The 24,089-nt window shown below is 41.4% G+C and overlaps 1 protein-coding gene across 2 annotated transcripts in view; it reads left to right on the plus strand.

Annotated features, from left to right (window-relative positions):
* The window catches only part of ascc3 (activating signal cointegrator 1 complex subunit 3), a 374,033-nt gene that overhangs the window by 309,025 nt on the left and 40,919 nt on the right, over nt 1-24,089 (plus strand). For both annotated transcript variants that reach the window (XM_059982329.1, XM_059982330.1), the window contains exon 37: nt 56-280. In XM_059982329.1, the coding sequence (XP_059838312.1) occupies nt 56-280 (225 nt within the window). The remainder of the gene's footprint in view (nt 1-55; nt 281-24,089) is intronic.

Below are 24,089 nucleotides of genomic sequence, written 5' to 3' on the forward strand. Positions count from 1 at the left end.
TAATTTATACCTTCTAAGTTTAACCTCAGGATCATCTTTATTTATTCTCTTCTAGGATGCTACAGAGTATGCAGATCTTCCAGTCCGACACAATGAAGACCAATTGAACAGTGATCTGGCAAAGCGACTGCCTCTTGAAGTGAACCCACATTCTTTTGACAGTGCACATACCAAAGCCCACCTATTGCTCCAAGCACACTTTTGCCGAGCTGCTTTGCCATGTCCTGATTATGCCACAGACACAAAATCTGTATTAGACCAGTCCATTCGAATCTGTCAGGTATGGAAAATTGAGTGGTGTCTGGTATTTCTAAAAGCAAAAATATCCAAACTAAATCTAGTTCATATCTCTTTAACTACTTTTATGGTATTGCTTTAAAATTACTTAGGATTTTTTTTTTTGCTATGATGAATTAAGTTTAAAGATAATAGACGCATTTGTATATTTTGTTTTTTGGCTATGAAGTGCAAGCATGTTTGATGAGTTCATATGAGCTGCAAAGTAGTTATCTCTGATTTATTATGCTAAATGTTAAAACAGGCAAAATATCAAAATTGTCATTGACATTAACTTTGGTTTAGATCAGAAGTGTGCAATTAATCGGGGCTGTGCCAAATCTATTCTGCAAATGTATATGCAAATTGATTTGTTAATCTACACTAATTTCTTCTGATTTGGGTAGTGCATAACTTTGTGCTGTTTGCTATTTGTTGCTGTTGAAGTCCCAAATATTCACAAGCATTGGAAACAAAATGAAACTGTAACAGTACCTGTGCTACACAGGGGACCTGAATTTTCTATCCATTCCATTTTGAAATTAGGAAAACTCAGTTTTAGTTGGCTTTAATTAGATATAAACATTGCAGATATAGCTCTTTTACTATCCTGAAATTATACATATGCATCAGACAGCATTCACGTTAAACTAAAGATTCCACAGCATGCTCTCTAGGCGTTGTAATGGTTTAATACAGAATTAGCATGTACAATAATCGTACATGTGCAAGTCAAATGGAATAAACCATTCCTTTTAAACTGTACACAGATTTATTCTGGCGAATGACCTGGATGTTATTGAGTTCAGATGTCTGAACTGTAATCCTCTGGGGCATACAAATGTTTAAAGAAAGGATATGGTGGAGGTCCAAAAGTGCACAGAGTGGATAACTAACCAGAGCCTTACCAGATGTAGCCTTCAATGTTATGTGAATCAAGGGAGGGGATTGCTGGGGCCCTGACAAAGATTTTTGTAACTTAATTAGCCATAGGTGAGGTACCAGAAAACTAGAGGACAGGCTGTGGTTTTACTTAAGAAGAGCAACAGAGACAAGCCTGTAAAATATTATAGGTGAGCCTTGCAAAAGTGCTGGGAAAGTTATCAAAAAGGATTCTGAAAAAATTCTGAACACTGCAACAGAGATACGGGCTATTCAGCCCATCTAGTTCGTGCTGAACCATTAATCTGCTTGTCCCGTCAACATGCACCCAAATCATGGCCTTGATACCCCTCCCATCCATCTACTTAACAAATTTCTCTTAAATGTTGAAATCAATCCCCTCTTCCATCACTTCAGCTGATAGCTCATTCTACACTCTCACCACCCTCTGAATGATGATTATCCCCCTCATGTTCCCCGAAACATTTCGCCTTTTAACTTTAACACATGACCTCTAGTTATAGTCCCACCTAATCTCAGTGGAAAATCCCTGATTGCCCTATCTACACCCCTCATAATTTTTTATACTTCTATCACATCTACCCCTGGTACCCCTGGTGTTTATACATTATTTCTACTTCCGGGTTGTGGGGTTTTACTTGGTCTTTTCTGCCCAGTGCACATATGTGCAACTAATCGATCTGGGGTCGATCTTGCCTTTCACTAAGGGGATCTTGGGTTTAAAAAGGTTGGTGACCACTAAGGTAGAGGATCTGCTGGAGCTTTTGGAAAGCATTAAGTTGGATAAGTCACTGGGATGGGATGTACCCCAGGCTACTGTGGGAAGCGAGCGAGGAGATTGCTGAGCCTCTGGCAATGATCAATGGGAACGGGAGAGGCTCTGGAGGATTGGAGAGTTGTTCCCTTATTCAAGAAAGGGAGTAGGGGTAGCCCAGGAAATTATAGACCAGTGAGTCTTACTTCAGTGGTTGGTAAGTTGATGGAGAAGACCCTGAGAGGCAGGATTTATGAACATTTGGAGAGGCATAATATGATTAGGAATAGTCAGCATGGCTTTGTCAAAGGCAGGTAGTGCCTTTCGAGCCTGATTGAATTTTTTGAGGATGTGACTAAATACATTGATGAAAGTAGAGCAGTAGATGTAGTGTATATGGATTTTAGCAAGGCATTTGATAAGGTACCCCATGCAAGGCTTAGTTAGAAAGTAAGGAGGCATGGGATCCAAGGGGACATTGCTTTGTGAATCCAGAACTGGCTTGCCCACGGAAGGCATAGAGTGGTTATAGACGGGTCATATTCTGCATGGAGGTCGGTGACCAATGGTGTGCCTCAGGGATCTGTTCTGGGACCCTTACTCTTTGTGATTTTTATAAATGACCTGGATGAGGAAGTGCAGGGATGGGTTAGTAAGTTTGCTGATGACTCAAAGGTTGGAGGTGTTGTGGATAGTGTGGAGGGCTGTCAGAGGTTACAGCAGGACATTGATAGGGTGCAAAACTGGGCTGAGAAGTGGCAGATAGAGTTCAACCCAGGTAAGTGTGAGGTGGTTCATTTTGGTAGGTCAGATATGATTGCAGAATATAGCATTAATGGTAAGACTCTTGTCAGTGTGGAGGATCAGAGGGATCTTGGGGTCCGAGTCCATAGGACACTCAAAGCTGCTACATAGGTTGACCCTGTGGTTAAGAAGGCATATGGTGCATTGGCCTTCATGAATCGTGGGATTGAGTTTAAGAGCTGAGAGGTAATGTTGCAGCTATGTAGGACCCTGGTCAGAGCCCACTTGGATTACTGTGCTCAATTCTGGCCACTACACTACAGGAAGAATGTGGAAACCATAGAAAGGGTGCAGAGGAGATTTACAAGGACGTTGCCTGGATTGGGGAGCATGCCTTATGAGAATAGGTTGAGTGAACTCAACCTTTTCTCCTTGGAGTGATGGAGGTTGAGAGGTGACCTGATAGAAGTGTACAAGATAATGAGAGGCATTGATCATGTGGAAAGTCAGTGGCTTTTTCCTAGGGCTGAAATGGCTAGCACGAGAGGCATAATTTTAAGGTGCTTGGAAGTAGGTACAGAGGAGATGTTGGGGATAAGTTTTTTACGCAGAGTGGTGGTTGCGCGGAATGGGCTGCCTGCAGCAGCGGTAGAGGCATAACTGATAGGGTCTTTTAAGGGATTCCTGGATGGATACATGGAGCTTAGAAAAATAGAGGGCTGTGGGTAAGCCTAGGTAGTTCTAAGGTAGGGACATGTTCGGCACAACTTTGTGGGCCGAAGGGCCTGTGCTGTGCTGGGTTTCTATGTTTCTGTGAACCGCAGAACATTGAGTTGACAGTCCTGCTCCTCCTGCAACTGATTCTCAGTAATGGCTGCAATTCCATGTGCTGATCTATGCCCTAAGCTCATCCACCTTTCCTACAGTACTCCCTACATTGAAATATAGACAGCTCAAAACAGTAGTCCCACCATGCTCAAACTTTTGATTCCTGACTTTGTAGGCTTATAAGTGTCTTTCTCCACAACTACTCCATTATCTGTTCTGGTACTCTGATTCCTATTCCACTGTAACTCTAAACTCCCCCTTGCAGCACTGGCAAACCTTCCCACTAGGATAATAGTTCCCTTCTAGTTCAGGTGTAAACCTCCTGTACAGGTCACACCTTCCCTGAAAGAGAACCCCATGATCCAAAAATCTGAAGCCTTCTCTCCTGCAGCATCTCCTTAGCCACATGCTGAACCATATGCCCTTCCTATTTCTGGCCTCACGAGCATGTGACATGGGTAACAGACTTGAGATCACAACCCTGGACGTCCTTTTCTTTACTTGAGCAGCGAGCTCCCTGAACTCACTTTACACATCCTTGGCACCCCTCATACCCATATCATTAGTACCAACGTGGTTCACGACTTCTCGCTGCTTAAGAATGCTGTGAACTTGAGCAAAGTTGTCCCTAACCTGGCACATGGGAGGAAACATACCATCAGATTCCCAATGACGTAAGCTCAACTTTTCTCACCCCTTAACTTCTGATCCACAAAACCGGTCTCAGTACCAGAGACTTGGCTGCTGTGGCTTAACTCTGCCAGATCATCCCCTCCAACAGTATCCAAAGTGGTAAACCTGTTGTTGAACAGACTGGCCACAGGGTACTCTGCACTAACTGCCTATCCCCTTTCCCGCTCTTGGCAGTCACCAAGCTATTTGTGTCTGGCACCTTGGGTGCAACTACCTCCCTGCATGTCCTGTCTATCAACTCCTTAGCCTCCGAAGTGATCTAGTGATCACCCAGGTTCCAGCTCCAACTGCTGAACACAGTCTGCTAGAAGCTGCAACTAAATGTGCATCTTGCAGGTGTAATCATCAGGGACACTGGAGGTCTCCCTGCCTTCCCACATCCCACAAGAGGATCATTTCATTATCCTGCCTGGCTTCCCCACTAAGTACAATAAAAAAGAAAGAAAGATTAAATAATGGAAAAAAAAAATCTACCTACAGTCTTTGCTTCTCTTTACAACTCGTCCCTCGGAGTGTCAGACACCCTGTGCCAATAGGCTGGTCCTGGACTTATTTCCACTTGGCATGATTAACTTATTATTTAATTATTTATGGTTTATATTGCTATATTTCTTCACTTTCTTGGTTGGTGCGGCTGTAACGAAACCCAATTTCCCTCAGGATCAATAAAGTATGTCTGTCTGTCTGTTCATCAATGCTTTAACTCCCCAATCTTAACACTGGCCCACTAACACAATACCACTCCCAGAATGTCCACTGCACTTTTTTTTTATTGACCCGTGTAAAGTGCCTAATTATTCTCAATCCAAAGTCTCCTTGGGAACTGTGGCATGCAAAATATGCCTACTGTCCCCACTTGTTTCTTTTAAACTCTCGCGCGCTATGCAATCCAATGTTTCCTCGAGAATTGTGCTCAAAATTAGATTTTAATATTTTGATATACTATTTATTTGCATTTGGAAAGTCAAGGACTGTTGGGGATAGTCATTTTGGCTTTGTGCATGGTGAGTTGTGGCTCACTGATTGAGCAGATGACCAGGATTGATAAGTGCAGGGTGGTAGATATTTTCTGCATGGACTTCAACATGACTTTTGATTAGGTTCTGCATGATAGGCTGATCCAGAAGCTTAGATCAATGGAATCCAGGTTTTACTTGCCAATTGCATATTGGCTTTATGGTAGGAGGCAGAGAGTGGTAGTGGAGGGTTGTTTTTCAAGATGGAGGCCTGTGGCCAGTGGGCTGTCACAGGAATTGGTGCGGTTTCCTCATTATTTTTAGTCATCCATGTTATTGATTTGGATCAGAATGTGGGAAGCATAAGTAAGTTTGCAGATGACGGCAAGATCTGTGGTAAAGTGAGCAGTAAAAAAAATTGCCTTAGTTTACAATCGGATATTGATCAACTGGGAAAGTGGGCAAATGAATGGCAGATGGAGTTTAACTCAGGCAAGTGTTATGTGATACATTTGGGAAGTTGGACCAGAACAGGACATACATATTGAATGGTGGGACTCTTGGGGTGTGTTGTAGAACAGGGACACCTAGGAGTGCAAACTATGTTCCCTGTAATTTGTGATGACCAGTGTGCACAAAAATCTTGTGCTGTGCAATTTTTTGCCCAGTGACAACAACATGTGCGCACTGAATAATTTCTTCGATAAAAACAGTATAAATAAGCCAGTTCTAAAATCTACAGACGAGCCATCGCAAACTCCACATTGTCAACACCATCCTCATCACAAACAGGAAGAGGAAATGTGATTGTGTACAATCGTGAATTATACTTAACATGCCAATGAAGTAGAGGGTGACAACCTTTTGTGCATAGTGTAAGTTCCTTTGTGCTCCAGTAGCAAAAAATACATGCACAGGCACACCTTAGAGGGAATGTTAGGTGCAAGTACTCACTGTAATTTCCTGAAAATGGCAACACAGATATACAGAGTTTATGAAGAAGTTGGATGGCATGCTTACCCTCATCATCCAGTTCATTAAGTACAAAATTTGGAGCATCATATTATAGTTGTACAAAACTTTAGTTAGGTGCATTAGGTGCTTTAGTTAGGTGCACCACCCTATAGGAAATAAATGCCTAAGCAAGAGAAGGTACAGAAAGTGTTAACAAGCATGTTGCTGGAATCAGACAACTGGAATTGTAGGGGAAGATTGTATGGGGTGGGAATATTTTTCCTAGAGCAAAGGAGATTGATAGGTGATATGATAGAGGTATATAATATTATGAGGGTATTAATAGTATAGATAATCTGAATATGTTTCCCGTTATAGAGCCATATAAATCCTGGGGCATAGGTTTAAGGTGAGAGGAAGCAAGTTTAAAGGGGATCTAAGAACTATATTTTTCACACAAACAGCAGCTGGTATCAGGAATGAGCTACCAGAGAAGATAGTGAGGGCAGGAACAGTAACATTTTAAGAGGCAACTGGACAGATATTTCGATGGGCAAGGCGTAGAGGGATATTGGATATTAGTGTGGGTGGGCATAATAGTTGGCATTGATGAGGTGGGCCAAAGGGCCTGTTTCAATATAATACCATTCTGTGATCTGTGAATTTATTTTATGTGTTTAACATTCATGATGTACAAAGGCAAAAGAGTTCCAGCGGCATGTTCAGTGAAAATTTACCCAGGCAAATACATTAGAAAAGGGGATCAAAATTGATTGAAAACAAGAGTCGATAAAACAAAAGTAAGTTATATTTATGTTTTAACATTGAGTCAAGTCTCAAGGTTCTTTTCCAAATCCAGAAAGCAATTAAAGCCAGAGAAGAAATTGTATTTCAAAACGTAGGTATGGTTTTAGGGATCATCTAAAAGAATAGAAGAGAAGAATGGTTAAAGAAGGTATTCCAAAGTGTGGGATCGGTGCAATTGGTGCATTGCTTTGCACTGTTGCACAAGGCAAGATGGAACACATGTAGCATAGTGGATTCAGAGGAACAGCACGTTTTTATTGCCAAAGATGTTGCAAAGCTGAAGATAATTGGATTTCAGAGAGAATTTAACACACACATTGGCAGAACATAAGAACTGATCACTACAACAGGAGCTCTGGACAACCAAAAAATAAGGAACATACATCATGGGTTGGCAACAAAGAATTAGCTGTGGGCTTACATAGTCGACATATAATAGAAACAGCCAATGCGTTGAAAGGTTAGTAAAATGATTTTGATATGTATGCTACACATTAATTTAAAGTACACTAGGAAAACCAATTCACCTTTGGTCATTAACACTAAACAGGTATATCAGATAATATTTTTTACTCATCCTGACTTTTATTAAAATGTCAAAGTTAGTGGAGCCTGATGCCAGGAGGTGAGAGCAATTGATAGCTAATTCTTTACCATTTGTTTAGCACCAATGACCAAAGATGTATTTCCCTCAAATTTATTTTTGAATGGATTTTATCAAGTACCGTATTTAAACAGAAAGGTGAGACCAACCTTAGTTTCTGTGGGAAGTAGAGTCAAGGGAAGTAAATAGACTGGAATGTATAGAGGTAATTTAGTTATCATTCAGTGTTGTATATTCTGAACCCAGATTTCATCTTTTTGTTCCATTTAAAATACCCTGTGTATGCATTTATAGTTGAAACTGATTGTTCAAAACTGTAGTTGCATTGTTTTATCAATGGTGGCAATACAACACTTTCATTGATGAAAAGATGCATTTATTCCATGACAAATTTAGTATATTCTAAAGATGAGCTGTTAGAACTATTAACAGAATTTGAGAAAAATACATATAGATCTCTGAAATTTATGTTTTCCTCTTTTCCTCGCTTCTCCCATCCTTTTCTCCCTCTTCTGCTGTCTCTCTTCCTTATTATGTTGCACACAGTTCAAGCAAGGTTGAGTCTGGAATAATGAAGCCAATACAGTAGGGAAAATGAAAGAGGGGAAACAGGATGAAGAACTGAGACAAAATGTGACAAAAAAATATGAGAATGTATGGGAAAGAAACAAAGAAAAAACAAGGGAGAAGACAAAAATATAACTGAGAGGAAGGAAAAAGAAAATGGAGACAAAAAATTACATACTCTTCAATAGACTGAGGGTTTTTGTAATGGCCAAAATGTATAGTTTAGACAGCCATCTGCTGAGGAAGGTTTAGTAGAAAAAAATAAAAATCGTAAAGGAAAGCCAACTTAATAGAAATGGCCGAAACAGTGAATTAAAAGGAAAGTTAATCATTGCACTAATAACCAAACATACGTTGGAACAAGAAATTAATCCCTTAGATGATGTAATAGAGTTATTAAACATATAAATATTTGCATGCAAAGATATGGCATCATGGTTTGTAAATTGGTTCATTTAAACTACCTTAGTGACAGTTTTTGGTTATTGAATGTGTAAAGGGGGTTTCTTCTTTTTTCTTTGTTACTGTTGGGAAAGGGTTTCTTTTTGTTAACTAGCAGGAATGCTAATTTACTGATAACGAGAATGGTATTCCTTTGTAAACCAAATGGGGATTAATGTTCTGAGTCTGTAAGCTTTTGTTGACGGGCTTTTGGGCAGATCGGCGCGAGGGGGTCGAGAGAGAGGACGCAATGCTCTAAGCTGGGCGAGGATCGGACCCCAAAGGGGGGTCCGAGGCCGGGAGATTCTCCGAGGAGGGGGGGGATGAAGCTAGATGTGCTTGGTTGACCACTCGGAGGGTCCTGAGCTGTTTGGAGAGTCGAGGAGTTCGGAGGGTCCTGAGCTGCGAGTCGAGGAGTTCGGAGGGGATCGAATGGTGGCCAGAAGACTTCAGTAATTGAGCTCCAACGGTTGTGCACGAAGTGGTTTGGACTTTGATAAGTTTGGAGCCTTTTCTTTAATTTTCTCTTCATATATACTGTATCGTTATTAATCACTTAGTTATAGTAACCTTTATAAATTGTACTCATTTAATCGCATATGGTGTACTGTCTGGTTTTGGGCGAGGCGGGGACATCACACAGCATCCACACCAGCTGATTACCCAGTTTGGCGGGGCCGAAGGCTGCTCCCCTAAGACAAGAACGAGCTGAGCGAGCCTGAGGCGACCCAGGGAGTTACATTGTGGGGTGCTCGTCCGGGGTTGATTTCTGTGGAAGCTGTGTGATCACCCTCTTTAAATTGTGTCTGCGGCGAAGAGCTGGTGTGCCTTTGTGGGTGTGCGATTGCTGGTTATCGCTGTGTGTGTGTTGAGTGGGGTGGTTGCTGTTGGTAGCAATTGTCGTTGTTCGAGTTCCGACTAGTACTGACGAAATGGCGGTGGGACCATGGGTTGTCCGTACGGTTTGGAGATTGAGGAGTGACAGGTTGGGATGTTTCAGCAGTGGTGAGCTCCGCCCGGTTATTGGAATAATGTCCAGCCCTAAAGGGGCGGAAGCGTGGGCGGAGCGGACCTCTCAGTTGCTGGGTGAGTGGCAGTGCTTGGCTGAGGAAAAGCGACAGGGACGGGTTGAAAGTTTGCGTAGGCGGGCTGGTGACTTTGTTAGAACTGTCAGGCAATTACCTCGAAGTGACCGCTGCCAGTTCTGGGAAAGTGTGGGAAAATGCGTGTGGTTCGACTGGAAGTCAAATGCCGCAGCTGGGGGGCTTATTATATCTGTGGCAGGAGATTGGTGGGAAGTTTTTAGGGTATCCCTTTTTGCCTAGGGGGGCAGATAAATTGCTTGTGGTGCCAAGGGGATCTGTCAAGGGGATCAGTTGTTCCGTTGATTCGAGAGGTGTCGGGAAACTTAGAGGAGGCCCAGTGGGGGAACGGCTTGGGGTCTCTGGGGGAGCACGTTCCCAGCAATGTACCAAGGAACTCCCGAAAGGAACAGACCCTATTCCTGAAGGCTTAGAGGGGCCATGCGCACAGGTGTTGTTACGGATGGATGGAAGTCAAGTTAAAGCCATCCTCAGCACCGGGGCGCCGGTTAAGTTGCTGTACAGTTTGTTTCATAACCGTTATTGGAAGCATTTACCCTTGACAACATTGAGGACACTGGAGATTCGGGGTACCAGTGCCGGTGATTATCCAGACAACGGTTGTTGGTCAGTGAAAATGGAGTTCTTAGAGGCAAATGTGGAGGAGACTGAGGTTCATGAATCGTTAATGCTGATGTGTCCGGACACTGTTCAGACAGGCAGCGTTTCAGTTTTGGAGAGAACCAATATCCTGCTGGTGCGCTTGGGGGCCTGCCCGGAGGAGGCGGGTGAACGCTGTTTGGAGGCATTGTCGATGCACCCAGAGTTTCGAGCTGCTTGTGCGGACGTGTGTAGCAGCATTGGGCCGATACCGAATTCAAACAAGAACCAGTGGTGGTACGGCCTGGGGGAAGTATCTGAGGGTGAGACCCTCTTAGTGGACGCTGCGAAATACCACGAGAGAGGGGAGTTGACTGCGGAAGACACCTCGGAGAGAGAGAGGTTGCGGCGACTGGCCCCTGAAGCCGTGGAAGACGTAGGCAACGTGTGTGTGGATTGTATTGCGTTGAAGAGGCGCACTGTCAGTGACCAGAATATGGCCCTGAGGGCCGGAGAGGCGATGGCCTGTCTAAACGGTGCAATGTGGTTTAAGGTGCTCGATCTGAGGAGTGGATGTTGCCAGATCCCGATGAGTGGGGCCGACAAGGACAAGACGGCCGTTATAAATTCCCTAGGAGTCTTCGGGTCCGAAAAGATGCCACAGGGCATATCTGGAGCCCTTGCAACCTTCCTGCGGGGCAGGTGGAAGACCATAGGGGATGTGGAGGCGTTGGGAGTTTTGGTGTATGTGGATGATCTCTTGGTATTTGGATTTGCCTCAGGAGAATATGAAGTGAGGTCGTTGCAGGAGCGGCTGAGAACTACCGAGTTAAAGTGTTTTCTGGACACGTGCCAGGACTGGCGAAGGTCGCAGCTCGTGAGTGACTGTCTCTACGGAATCAAGTTTGAAATGAAGACGGAGAGACTGGAGAAAGCGATCTGGAACCAGTCGGAAGACTTACAAGTTGGAGAGAATGAAGAAAGTTGTCTGACTGAGGGTAATAGCAAACTGAGAACCCGGAGAGGGGAGTTTGCGGAGGTGAAGAAATTACAGACGAATTTCAGAAGAGAGAAGCGGAAGCTTGAAGGGAACCTGAAGATGACCATCGACAGTTCAAATGAAGTGCAAAACCTGAAAGTTGATCTGGAAGAAGTCATGAGGAAGAAAAAGCTGGAGAGAAGTGCAGTGAATACTGAACAGGAGGCTGAAGAGACTGCGGGAGCAGTGCAGGTCACGTGTTTCCGTTTGGAGAAGATCAAACAGCAGCTACCGATCACAGGAATGAGGAAGAATACAGATTCGATGGATGATGTGCTGGATGTGTGGTACATGCTGCCTTTTGCTGACTTTCCCTCGATTGAGGAAGAGACCTTTGGCCCTTCTCCCATTGAGTCAGGTGTAGTGGGGAGGGTTAGCTGTGTGCAGTGTGGGGCATGAGTGAGAGGTTGAGAGAGGAGTTGGTAGTGGGCCCAAGGTATCCCCCGTTGTGTCCGAGCCTGAAGGGTTTAGGTGAGGGAGTACGGAGGCCTCAGAAGGGTTAGGGAACTCCCAGATAGTTGGCCTAAGTAGCGCCTGAGGAACAGGGCGTGAGGGTTACTGTGTGGGGAGGAGATGTCACTGTTTGTGCTTGGGTTACGGTGTGTGTTGGCAGGAAAGGTGGCGAGTTATTTAGTAGTCAGGAGGACATGACTCTTATTTGGTGGAGGGAGAGTGTAAAGGGGGTTTCTTCTTTTTTCTTTGTTACTGTTGGGAAAGGGTTTCTTTTTGTTAACTAGCAGGAATGCTAATTTACTGATAACGAGAATGGTATTCCTTTGTAAACCAAATGGGGATTAATGTTCTTTCTTCTGAGTCTGTAAGCTTTTGTTGACGGGCTTTTGGGCAGATCGGCGCGAGGGGGTCGAGAGAGAGGACGCAATGCTCTAAGCTGGGCGAGGATTGGACCCCAAAGGGGGGTCCGAGGCCGGGAGATTCTCCGAGGAGGGGGGGGATGAAGCTAGATGTGCTTGGTTGACCACTCGGAGGGTCCTGAGCTGTTTGGAGAGTCGAGGAGTTCGGAGGGTCCTGAGCTGCGAGTCGAGGAGTTCGGAGGGGATCGAATGGTGGCCAGAAGACTTCAGTAATTGAGCTCCAACGGTTGTGCACGAAGTGGTTTGGACTTTGATAAGTTTGGCGCCTTTTCTTTAATTTTCTCTTCATATATACTGTATCGTTATTAATCACTTAGTTATAGTAACCTTTATAAATTGTACTCATTTAATCGCATATGGTGTACTGTCTGGGTTTTGGGCGAGGCGGGGACATCACACAGCATCCACACCAGCTGATTACCCAGTTTGGCGGGGCCGAAGGCTGCTCCCCTAAGACAAGAACGAGCTGAGCGAGCCTGAGGCGACCCAGGGAGTTACAAATGTATAGACAGAAAGTATGAATTTAAAAGAGCAATAGTCAGAAAAGTATGAAAATATAAATTATACTCCAGAGGTTTTACTACATTTTGCATCATGAAGTATTGGCAAATGTAAAGTCACGTTTAATAAGCATCTATCAGAGCTATTATCAAAAGACCTCATGTCACTATATAATTCCTTTAAAAACTATCAAAATTTGTCAGAAGTTCTGAGTACATATCCATTTTCTGCATTATGATACACCAATTTCACATGTAATCTGCACCACTTTTTAAGCATCAAAAAATTGATTTTGTTGTACATCATTTCAAAATAAAGCTAAGTTCAGAAATAGCATAATGCAAAACAATGAAACTGCAAGGAAGGCTATAACCCTGGGGGGTGGTTAGTAAATATTGTAAAACTCTAATAATTTGCTATTTGATCATTCAAAAATTTACAATGGTTCAGCATCTGGCTCGCCAAGCCCCATTTCACACACTTCCTTTAAATTTGCCAGGTCCCTATTTTCTGCCTGCATGAATTTTCTTGGGACCAGTTTCCTGTGCTCTTTTTAAACTCTCTTGGACCTTATTTCCAGCTCTCCTTTTAATTCGCACGAGGCTCTGTTTCACATGTCTTATAATCATTCAATGGCCCTTTTCTCTACCCCATCTCTCACTGAGGTCCTCATTATTGTAAGTAAACAAGATTTACTTATTTATTATAATTACTATATTTTTTCTTCTATTTTATGTACTGCATTGAACTGCTGCTGCTAAGTTAACAAATTTCACAACACATGCCGGTGATGATAAACCTAATTCTGATTCTGGTTTAAGGATTTCCTTTTAAATTCCCTGGGTCCCATTTCCATGCTTCCACCGAGTTCATCAGAGACCTGTTTCCCGTGCTCCCTTTAAACTCATCACACATTTCCCACATTCCCTTCAAGCTCATTAGAGCCTTGTTTCCCACGCTCCTTCCATGCTCCCAAACTCACCAGGTTCACTGCACTAGTGTATAACAACTTTTTTTTAAAGTTGAGTTTGGAGTGCTTTAGGGTGTTACTAAGAGTAATACCCATTAGTCCAGAAAATTACTGATCCTGAGTATACCAGATTATGGTATACTTGGGCTCTGGCACAAATAGCACTAAGATCTGTATAGTTCTCTTTCTCTGAGCACTACCATTTTAGTGTAGAGTTTTATACATGCTAAGTTGTTCCATCAGAAAAGCTTAAGAATGCTGTTGGAACTGTGGATAAACTTAATTTAGTCCACCATAATTTAACGTAGTCAGAATAACTATTCATTTAATGCTGAATGGTAGTAATCACAATTACTAAGATATTTGTCAGCCAGTGTGACCATTCCAGTCAGCTTAACCCTGAAGTTCATTCATAGTTTATAGCTCTAGCCCCTTGCATAATAAAGAATACTAATAACAAGATGTCTACAGAAGTATATATTTGTGTCCCTCAGTTTTTTGACAACCATAGGTAGCATATTATAATCACAAGAGATTCCACAGATACTGGAAATCGAAAGAAACACACATAAAATGCTGGAGAAACTCAGCAGGAAATGAACAATCTATTGATGTTTCAGGCCCAGACCCTTCTTCAGGACTGGAAAGGAAGGGGTATAAAAAGGTGGGGGAGGAGTCGGAGGACTGGTTAGAATGTTATAAGTGAAGACATAGGTAGCATTGATTTAATTAGTGTTGATAGTATCTATTTTGCTAGTTTAAAGTGGCAGTGGATGATGCTAATACTTATTGCTACTGAAAATCCACTATAAACTCCGGTAGATTTAGCAATCAATAACTCTGCATCAAATAGCATAAATTAATTGAGAAATGACAACCAGTATAATTTTTAAACTCCTTTGTTTTCCTCAAAAAGTGTATTGTTAGTGGCTATAGTTAAGATGTATGCTATAAATAGAAATAGAATTTATTTGGGTAAGATTATCAAGAAAAATAAATTATTTCAGCATGCATGGACATAAAATCAATGCAGATATAAAATATATTTATCACTTTATACCTCCATCTTTTTTTTAATTTATTAACAAATTAGAGAATTGACACCTAAATACAAAATTTGTCATTTTACATCTGATATGATACATCTGATAGCATTGAATATTGGACAGTTATTGAAACTGACATCTTTGAGATAAGGCAAAGCCTTGTTTTAGAAATAGAGAAAAGGGTAAAGGTGTAGAATAGTTAGTATAATTTACAGCCAGCTACAGTGACATAGTAACCAACCACCTCATAAAAGATGTGTGTGCAGTGCTCTCTTAACTGCTATCCAGGGAATCGCCTTGTTTATCACGCCACAGAAAAACTGAAGTGTAAGCTTACGTATCTGCTACTAATTGTCCATGCATGTCCTGTGCGTATAAATGTCTCTTTTCTGTCAGACTGTGCAAATTGTTCTGTCTTAAAATCAGGCTGCTGTTGATTCATGTGGCTTTAAACTTGCATCCCAGCATCCTCCTTGTGTACAAAGCCTGCTACCCTTTGACATTTCTGATTGTCTGTCTTCATTTATCCAGCAGTTACACTTCCAACATTTAGTGGGCTTAATACTTAGTTTATTGTATTTCTGATTTCTAGAGTCAGAGCAAATTGCTGGTGTCAGAATGAAAGAATGAACAAGTCTCACAAATTGTGCATTTGACCAAATTAGTTTTAAAGATGCTTGAAATTACTAATTGAACATTTATTGGTAAATGTCACCAAACACATGGGATTTGAATGAGAAAAATAGTCTGATTGAATGCTGATTTCCCCCATTATTGTCCAGATGCAGAGACTCGACCCAAAACATTCACAGTTCTTTTCCACCCCACGAGAGCCATTTTTCCCACTGAGTTTCTTCAGCAGGTTGTTTGTTGCCCCCATTAGTGGAACAAAGAATTTTTTTTTAACAGCCTAATATGCATTACATTGTTCGGTGCAAAACATAATAAATAGAAAATGCTTTTAATTATAGTTACTGTTTAACAGGCAGTGCATTGCAAGTTCATAGATGATTCTCTTTTTCTCAGAAATGTTTGTCATAAATAACTCATTATTACTGATATCTAAGTTAAATTGAATCTATTTAAAGTATCATATTACTTCCCTCTCTTTAGCTACCTTCACCTTATCTACTAAAAATATTTCTTAGCTTCTCCAAACTGAAATAAGGGCTCGAACATAATCATAAAACTTCTCAGAATCATGTTGTGCATCCGGATTTGGCCATATATTGTCATTATTGCCCACAGTTAATGGAGAATTTTTTTTTATGTTAGAAATTCCCCAGACGTGATATACTAGCAAGTTTGGTTAAAGAAAGATTAAAGATTGGTTTTATTTGTCACATGTACAAATTAAGCAGTGAAATGTGTTGCTTGCATTAAATCAAATCAGCAAGGATTATGCAGAGATGGTCTGCTACTGTTGCCAAAGTTCTAGTGCCAACATAGCATGGCCACAACTCACCAGCCCTAGCCCTAGCCTGTACATTATTGTGATGTTGGAGGAAACGTGGGTTATGGGGAAAATGTACAAACTCCTTACAGATAGTGACAGGAATTGAGCCCCTATCTTACAGCCAGTGCTATAAAGCATTGTGCTGCTATGCTACTGTGCCACCTTGTAAGATCAAATTCCGATAGTTTTAATTCTAGGGTGCATTCAATCAATTTTTGTGCGTAACATTTGAAAGTTGACATTAATTCTTTTTATAAGTTATAAAGTTGAAGAGCTGCCAATTACTTCTTGGGACATTATCAGAAAATCATATTGGAGGAATCAGGAATCACTAGATGATTTACATTATTAAGGCCTAACAATGGTCTTTTAAAGGACTGATGGTCACTTCCACATATTAACCTCATGGGGGAATCAGCAGAAGCATTACTGAACATTGTGCTTATTTCCTTTTGTTTGAACTAAATCTTTGAGGTCTGAAATCAAGTTGTTCTGATAATATAAAAACAGAAACTGCTAGAAATACTCAGCATATAGGCCATATCTATGAGAAGAGAAACAGATAACAATTCAGTTCATTGTGATAAAAGGTCTTCAGCAGGAACTGTTGACTCTCTCTCTCTTCCCACAGATGTGCCCTGATTTCTGTTTTATTTCGAGTTTCCAGCACGCCCTGGATATTTCTCCAGTGGTCCTGGTAAAATCCAAACTGAACATTAGTGAGCAGATTATTAGTTAATGCCATTTTGTAGCACAGTTAATAATAACTTCTATCAATTTATAGCTGATTGAAGATAGACTGTGGTTATAATTAGCCGGACGGGATTTGTTCAGCTTTTTTTGTGGACAAGATATGCTTGGGCATTATTACATTAAGTAAATGACAGTGTTGTGGCAGTATTGGAATAGCCTGGCTCCATTGATCTCTGCCTTTTGCATCAGTCTTCCCCATTCCCTGACCAGTGTGCACCACTAACTGACAAGGTGTCTGTCCCTGACGTATGCTAATAGTAGTCTGTCTACTAAATTAATGGAAATGCGATAAACAAATTCAGGACTCTGTTCTCTCAATAGAGCTCAGGCTGCCATGCGGTACTGTTCTGTAAGATGATTACAAATAATCTCTTTTTTAAGTATTGCTGACTCCAGTTTGAATCTTCCCATGCCATTTCCAAAGAGAGAAAAAGCAGGTGATTCATTCCCAGGGTGCTGATGCTATTTTCTAATAGGTACTTCTTCGTGAGGTCAGCCTTTAACTTTCTACAGGTGGTTTGGCTGCAGAACCACTTGCAGTGCTTTAGTATCCCTCTGTCAATCAACAGTGCTATTTACTTTTCTTTCCACTTTCCAACAGTTTAACTTCTTAGCACTCATCTTGCCAATACGAATCTAACAATTCCACTGTTTAGCTTAGACTTCCTGCCGTGTAAGGAGTAATTTTTGGTCAGGTCCTCATCTAATAGCTCAATAAAGACATCACCATTTTGCGGAACATAATTGTAAAATGCAATGCTTGTAAATCCAGAGCTGGGATAAATGTTTAACTAATCTTTAAATTTTTAGTATCTTTAGGATCTCAATTAAGCATTGAATATCATTTTCTATAATGTGACAACCAAAACTAATAGATGTATTAAAGCTAGTAAATTTATATAAATTGAATTTCTGCAAGTATTTGAAAATGCTCAGTGAGCTTTATCAATTTAATGACAATACAAAGCTTGTGAGCAATCCATTTTAACATATAACATTTTCCCATTTCATTCTGGGAGGAAATGAGTAATGTGTAACCCATTTGTGTGATCAATTTGCTCAAGCAGCTACTGTGAAATGTTAATCACAACTTTAATTTGTACAGCATTAGCATTTTGATTAACTTGTAGGTTTGCTGCCATACTTGAAGTGGTTTTTAGTCATAGTTACAGCAAGGAAATGACTTTTTGATTAATTAAGTTTGTTAGACAGCAGCTGAGCTTCCTGATTGGTAACCTTTCTAGATGAAGGTTCACAAAGTAACAACAGACAATAGCAGAACTTCAAAAAACCACGACTGTACTGCCAGTTGCTTTTATTGGAAAAGGGCAAATGTCATCATCAGGACCCTTTTATTAAAAAATCATATAATTACAAAGAAGCATCATTATCTTGAAATGTATGTAAGAAATAAAATAAAGAATTATTGATCACCTTTCTATAGAATATACTCAAATGTAAGCCATTGACTCACATTTGACTAATAGTAATAAGCTGGTGTAGAAGCAACAGGAGAGGGCCTTGCTGTCTTTGTGAAACACTGAAAGCATGTTCTAAAAGCAGTTCTAAATCTAAATGACTATTTTGACCAATTTGTGTACATTTCATAGAACATAGAATAGTACAGCACATTACAGGCCCTTTGGCCCACAATGTTGTGCCGACCCTCAAACCCTGCCTCCCATATAACCCCCCCCCCCCACCTTAAATTCCTCCATATACCTGTCTAGTAGTCCCTTAAATTTCACTAGTGTATCTGCCTCCACCACTGACTCAGGCAGTGCATTCCATGCACCAACCACTCTCTGAGTGAAAAACCTTCCCCTAATATCCCCCTTGAACTTCCCTCCCCTTACCTTAAAGCCATGCTCTCTTGTACTGAGCAGTGATGCCCTGTGGAAGAGGTGCTGGCTGTCGACTGGCTCTTAACACTATGGTATTTAACAAATTGAATTGCTAAAGCTAGAAGTCCTTCAAACTAGCAGTTTCAGAGTTTTGATGTGGTAAACATAAGGAACATAGAAAACTGTAACACTAGTAAGCCATTTCTCCCTTCAGCCCTGTTCTACTTTTTAACATGATCACGGCTAATCATCCATGTAAGTAGTCTATTTCCACTTTTTCTCCAGGTTCATTGATACATTTAGTATTACAAAATATACCTATTTTTTTTCAATATATTTAATGATTTAGCCTTCCCTGCTTTAAACACTAGAAAATTCCACAGGTCCACTTGTTCTTTGTGATAAAAATTTTCCTCCATTTCAGTCTATTTTTTAGATGATATCCTCCTTGCCTCTGGAGTATCCATATCTGTTAGTATTTTAGAAGTCCTGTAACTCAGTTTGGAAAACTTGTATTGCAGCAACATACAATCTCAAGTAAAGAGACCAAAACTCCGAATGAAACAACAGATGGGATTAAAATAAAAACAGAAAATAATGACAGCAGGTCAGGCAGCATTAGTGGAAAAATAACAGACAAATAATAATTCTTAAAGTATGGGATCCTTTTCATAACCTTCAATTTCCAGCATTTGAATTTTGTTTTTTGCATTTCATATTGATGGGGCCTCAGCCAGGCCAGCTGCAACAAGATATTCTTGCTCCCATGCCTATCCTGATGCTGTGAAGATCGACATCTACATTCACCAACTAGTGTATAACAGGTTTTGTTGCAACACTCTCCTCCCCTGCCATCTAATTTATCACTTTTTGAATAACATTCATTCTTTCTTTTTAGAACCAAAGTGGGAGACTTCACATTTGCCCCTGTTGAACTGTATCTGCCATGTGTTTTTTTTTTCATTTACCCAACTTGTCCATCCCCTTAATAACTTGTATTCCCCTGCCCCCGGATTTCCTTCATCTTGGAAGCTTGAAAATAGTCCCTCATCCAAATCATTGATAGCTATTAAGCACTGTGATATCTGTGGCACCTCACTCACCACTGCCTGCCACGTGGAAAAAGAATGGTTTGTCCCCCTTTTTGTTTCCTACTGTCAATTTACTACTCCCAGTCCTTTGTGCTTTAACTTTGCATACCAACCTCGAATTTGGGATATTATGGAAAGCCTTTTGAAAGTGCAGGCACACTTATCTATTCTACAAGTTACATCCACAAAGAAAGCTAAATTTGCTCAGCATTATTTCACTTTCATAAGCCCATACTGAACTTTTAAAATGGGCATTAGCGTTTTCCCAATTACTGATGTTCAGCTAACTGATTTGTAATTCCCTGCTTCCCCCCTCGCCCTTCCCCCACCCCTCCCTCAAGGCGTTTTATACAAAGATAGGCAGAGGGGCCGGTAATGTTGAGGAAGCAGGATGTTTGCAGACGGACAAATTAGAAAAATGGGCAAAGAAGTGGCACATGGAATATAGTGTTGGGAAGAGTACGGTCATGTACTTTGGTAGAACAGACTGTTTGCTAAACAGGAACAAAATTCAACAGTTAGAGATGCAAAGGTACTTGAGAGTCCTGTAGGATTCCCTAAAGATTAACTTGTAGGTTGAGTCAGTGCTGAAGAAGGGAAATGTAATGTTGGCAATCATTTCCAGAGGACTAGAACATAAAAGCAAGGATGTAATGGTGAGGCTTTATAAGGTATTGGTCAGACTGCACTTCGAGAATTGGGAGCAGTTTTGGCACCCTTAACTAAGAAAAAGTAGAAACATAAAAAACCTAGAGCACAATACAGGCCCTTCAGCCCACACAATGCTGCGCTGAACATGTACTTACTTTAGAAATTACCTTGGGTTACCCATAGCCATCCATTTTTCTAAGCTCCTTGTACCTATCCAAGAGTCTCTTAAAAGACTCTAATGTATCCACCTCCACCATTGTCGCCAGCAGCCTATTTCACGCATTCACCACTCTCTGCATAAAAAGCTTACCCCGACATCTCTGTACCTACTACCAAGCACCTTAAACCTGTGCCCTCGCATGTTAGCCATTTCAGCCTTGGGAAAAAGCCTCTGACTATCCACATGATCAATGCCTCTCATCTTCTTATATACCTCTACCAAGTCACCTCTCATTCTCTGTCACTACAATGAGAGTTCCCTCAACCTATTCTCAACAGGCATGCTCCCCAATCCAGGCAACATCCTTGTAAATCTCCTCTGCACCCTTTATATAGTTTCCACATCCTTCCTGTAGTGAGGTGACCAGAACTCGGCATAATACTCCAAGTGGAGTCTGACCAGGGTCCTATATAGCTGTAACATTACCTCTCGGCTCTTGTACCCCATGCCTCCTTACTTTCTCAATAAACCTTGCATGGGGTACCTTATCAAATGCCTTGCTGAAATCCATATACACTACAACGACTGCTCTACTTTCAACATATGTTTAGTCACATCCTCAAAAAAACTCAATCAGGCTCAAAAGGCATGACCTGACTGACAAAGCCATGCTGACTATTCCTAATCATATTATGCCTCTCCAAATGTTCTTAAATCCTGCCTCTCAGAACCTTTATCATCAACTTACTGACCACTGAAGTAAGACTCACTGGTCTATAATTTCCAGGTCTATCTCTACTCCCTTCCTTGATTAGGGGAACAACATCTGCAACCCTCCAATCCTCTGGAACCTCTCCGATCCCCATTGATGATGCAAAGAGGCTCAGTAATCTCCTCCCTCACCTCCCACGGTGGCCTGGAGTGTATCTTGTCCGGTCCCGGAGACTTATCCAACTTGATGCTTTCCAAAAGCTCCAGCATATCTTCTTTTTTAATGTCTATCTGCTCAAGTTTTTCAGTCTGCTGCAAGTCATCCCTACAATCACCAAAGTCCTTTTCTGCACTGAGTACTACAGCAAAATATTCATTAAGTACCTCCAATACCTCCTCCGGTTCCATACACTCTTTTCCACTGTCACACTTGATTGGTCCTATTCTTTCATGTCTTATCCTCTTGCTCTTCACGTACTTTTGTAGAATGTCTTGGGGTTTTCCTTAATCAAGTTTACCAATGCCTTCTCATGGCCCCTTCTGGCTCTCCTAATTTCATTGTTAAGATCCTTCCTTCTAGCCTTAGGATTTTCTAGATCTCTACCATTATCTAGTTCTTTGAACTTTTTGTAAGCTTTTCTTGACCAGCTTTTCAACAGCCTTTGTATACCATGGTTCCTGTACCCTACCATCCTTTTCCTATCACATTGGAACGTACCTATGCAGAACATCACGCAGATATCCCCGGAATATTTGCCACATTTCTGCCGTACATTTCCCTGAGAACATCTGCTCCCAATTTATACTTACAAGTTCCTGCTTGATATCTTCATACTTCCCCTTGCTCCAATTAAATGTTTTCCTAACCTGCTCCTATCCCTCTCCAATATTATGGTAAAGTAGATAGAATTGTGATCACTATCTCCAAAATGTTCTCCCACTGAGAGACCTGACCAGGTTCATTTCCCAATACCGGATCAAATCCAGCCTCTCCTCTTGTAGGGTTATCTTACATATTCCTCAACACACCTAACAAACACCACCCCATCAGAACAACCCTGTTATTATTGCACCGTTCCAGAATCTGTCTCCCTATCCATTTCTCGATGTCGTTGTTACTATTGGGTGGTCTATACAAAACACCCAGTAGGATTATTGACCCCCTCCTGTTTCTAATTTCCACCCACACAGTAGACAATTCCTCCATGACTGCCTCCTTTTCTGCAGCCATGACACTATCTCTGATCAGCAGTGCCTCGCCCCCACCTCTTTTGCCCCCCTCCTTGTCCTTTCTGAAACATCTAAAGCTTGGTGCTCTGAGTAGCCATTCCTGCCCCTGAGCCATCCAGGTCCCTGTAATGACCACAACACCATAGCTCCAAGAGCAAACACGAGGAAATCTGCAGATGTTGGAAATTCAAACAACATACACAAAATGCTGGTGGAACACAGCAGGTCAGGCAGCATCTATAAGGAGAAGCACTATCGACGTTTCGGGCCAAGACCCTTCATCAGGACTAACTGAGGGGAAAGATAGTAAGAGATTTGAAAGTAGTGGGGGAGGGGGAAATGCGAAATGATAGCAGAAGCAGAATAATCAGCTTCTTTGTCTTGCTGACATTGAGTAAAAGGTTGTTTTATGGTACCACCCAGCCAGATTTTCAGTCTTCCTCCCAAATGCTGGTTCATCACCACTTTTGATTCAGCCCACAACAGTGGTGTCATCAGCAATCTTGAATATGGCTTTTGAGTTGTGCTTAGCCACACAATCATAACTCTAAAGCGAGTAGAACAGCAGTCTGGGCACACAGCTTTGTAGTGCACCTGTGTTGATGGAGATTGTCGAGGAGGTGTTGTTATCAGTCCAGACTGTCTGGGCTCTGTAAGAGAAGAAATTGATGATCCAATCGCACAGGATGTACTGAGGTCAAGGTCTTGAAGCTTGTTGATTAGTCTTGAGGAGATGGTGGTATTGAATGCTGAGCAGTAGTTGATAAAGAACAATCTGATGTCTGTCCAGATGTTCCAGGGTTGAGTGTAGAGCCAATGAAATGGTATCTGCTGTGGACCTCTTGCTCCCGTAGGCAAATTGGAGCAGATCCATGCTGCTTCTCAGGCTGGAGTTGATATGTTTCATCTCTAAACTTACTGAAACCTATTGAATATTGGAAGACCAAAATAGAGTGGATATGAAGAGATGTGGAGATTTCCTATAATGGGAGAGTTTAGGACAAAAGATCACAGCCACAGAATATGGCGTGTCCATTTAGAACAGAGATAACAAGGAATTTCCTTAGACAGAACGTGATAATTCTTTGGAACTCCTTGCCACAGACATCTGTGGGGGCCAAGTCATTAGGTATATTTGAAGCAAAGTTTGATAGGTTCTTGATTAGTTCGGGCATCAAAGGTTATGGGGAAAAGGCAGGAGAATGGAGTTTGAGAGGGATAATAAATCAGCTGTGATGGAATGGCAGAGCAAACTCGATGAGCCAAATGGCCTAAATCTGTTCCTGTTTCTAATTCTACTGCCATAAATAATAGTAGTGTTAGGTTATTTAAATCTCTGTCATAAAATTCTGTGAAGATGAGAACATATAATGATATTATCAGAGACAATTTAAAACAAATTCCTGCAGTTACCCAGGCTAAGTGAGCAGAGTTTTCAGCCTGGCAGGCCATAAGTTAAATGTAGTTGCATGAGAAGAGTTGATCTGGACAAATTACTAAATCCTACAGAGGTGTAGGTAATAATATTTGCTGTGATTCACCTCTCACATACATGG

Source organism: Hypanus sabinus, chromosome 10 (assembly GCF_030144855.1).
Source record: "Hypanus sabinus isolate sHypSab1 chromosome 10, sHypSab1.hap1, whole genome shotgun sequence".
Taxonomy (NCBI): domain Eukaryota; kingdom Metazoa; phylum Chordata; class Chondrichthyes; order Myliobatiformes; family Dasyatidae; genus Hypanus; species Hypanus sabinus.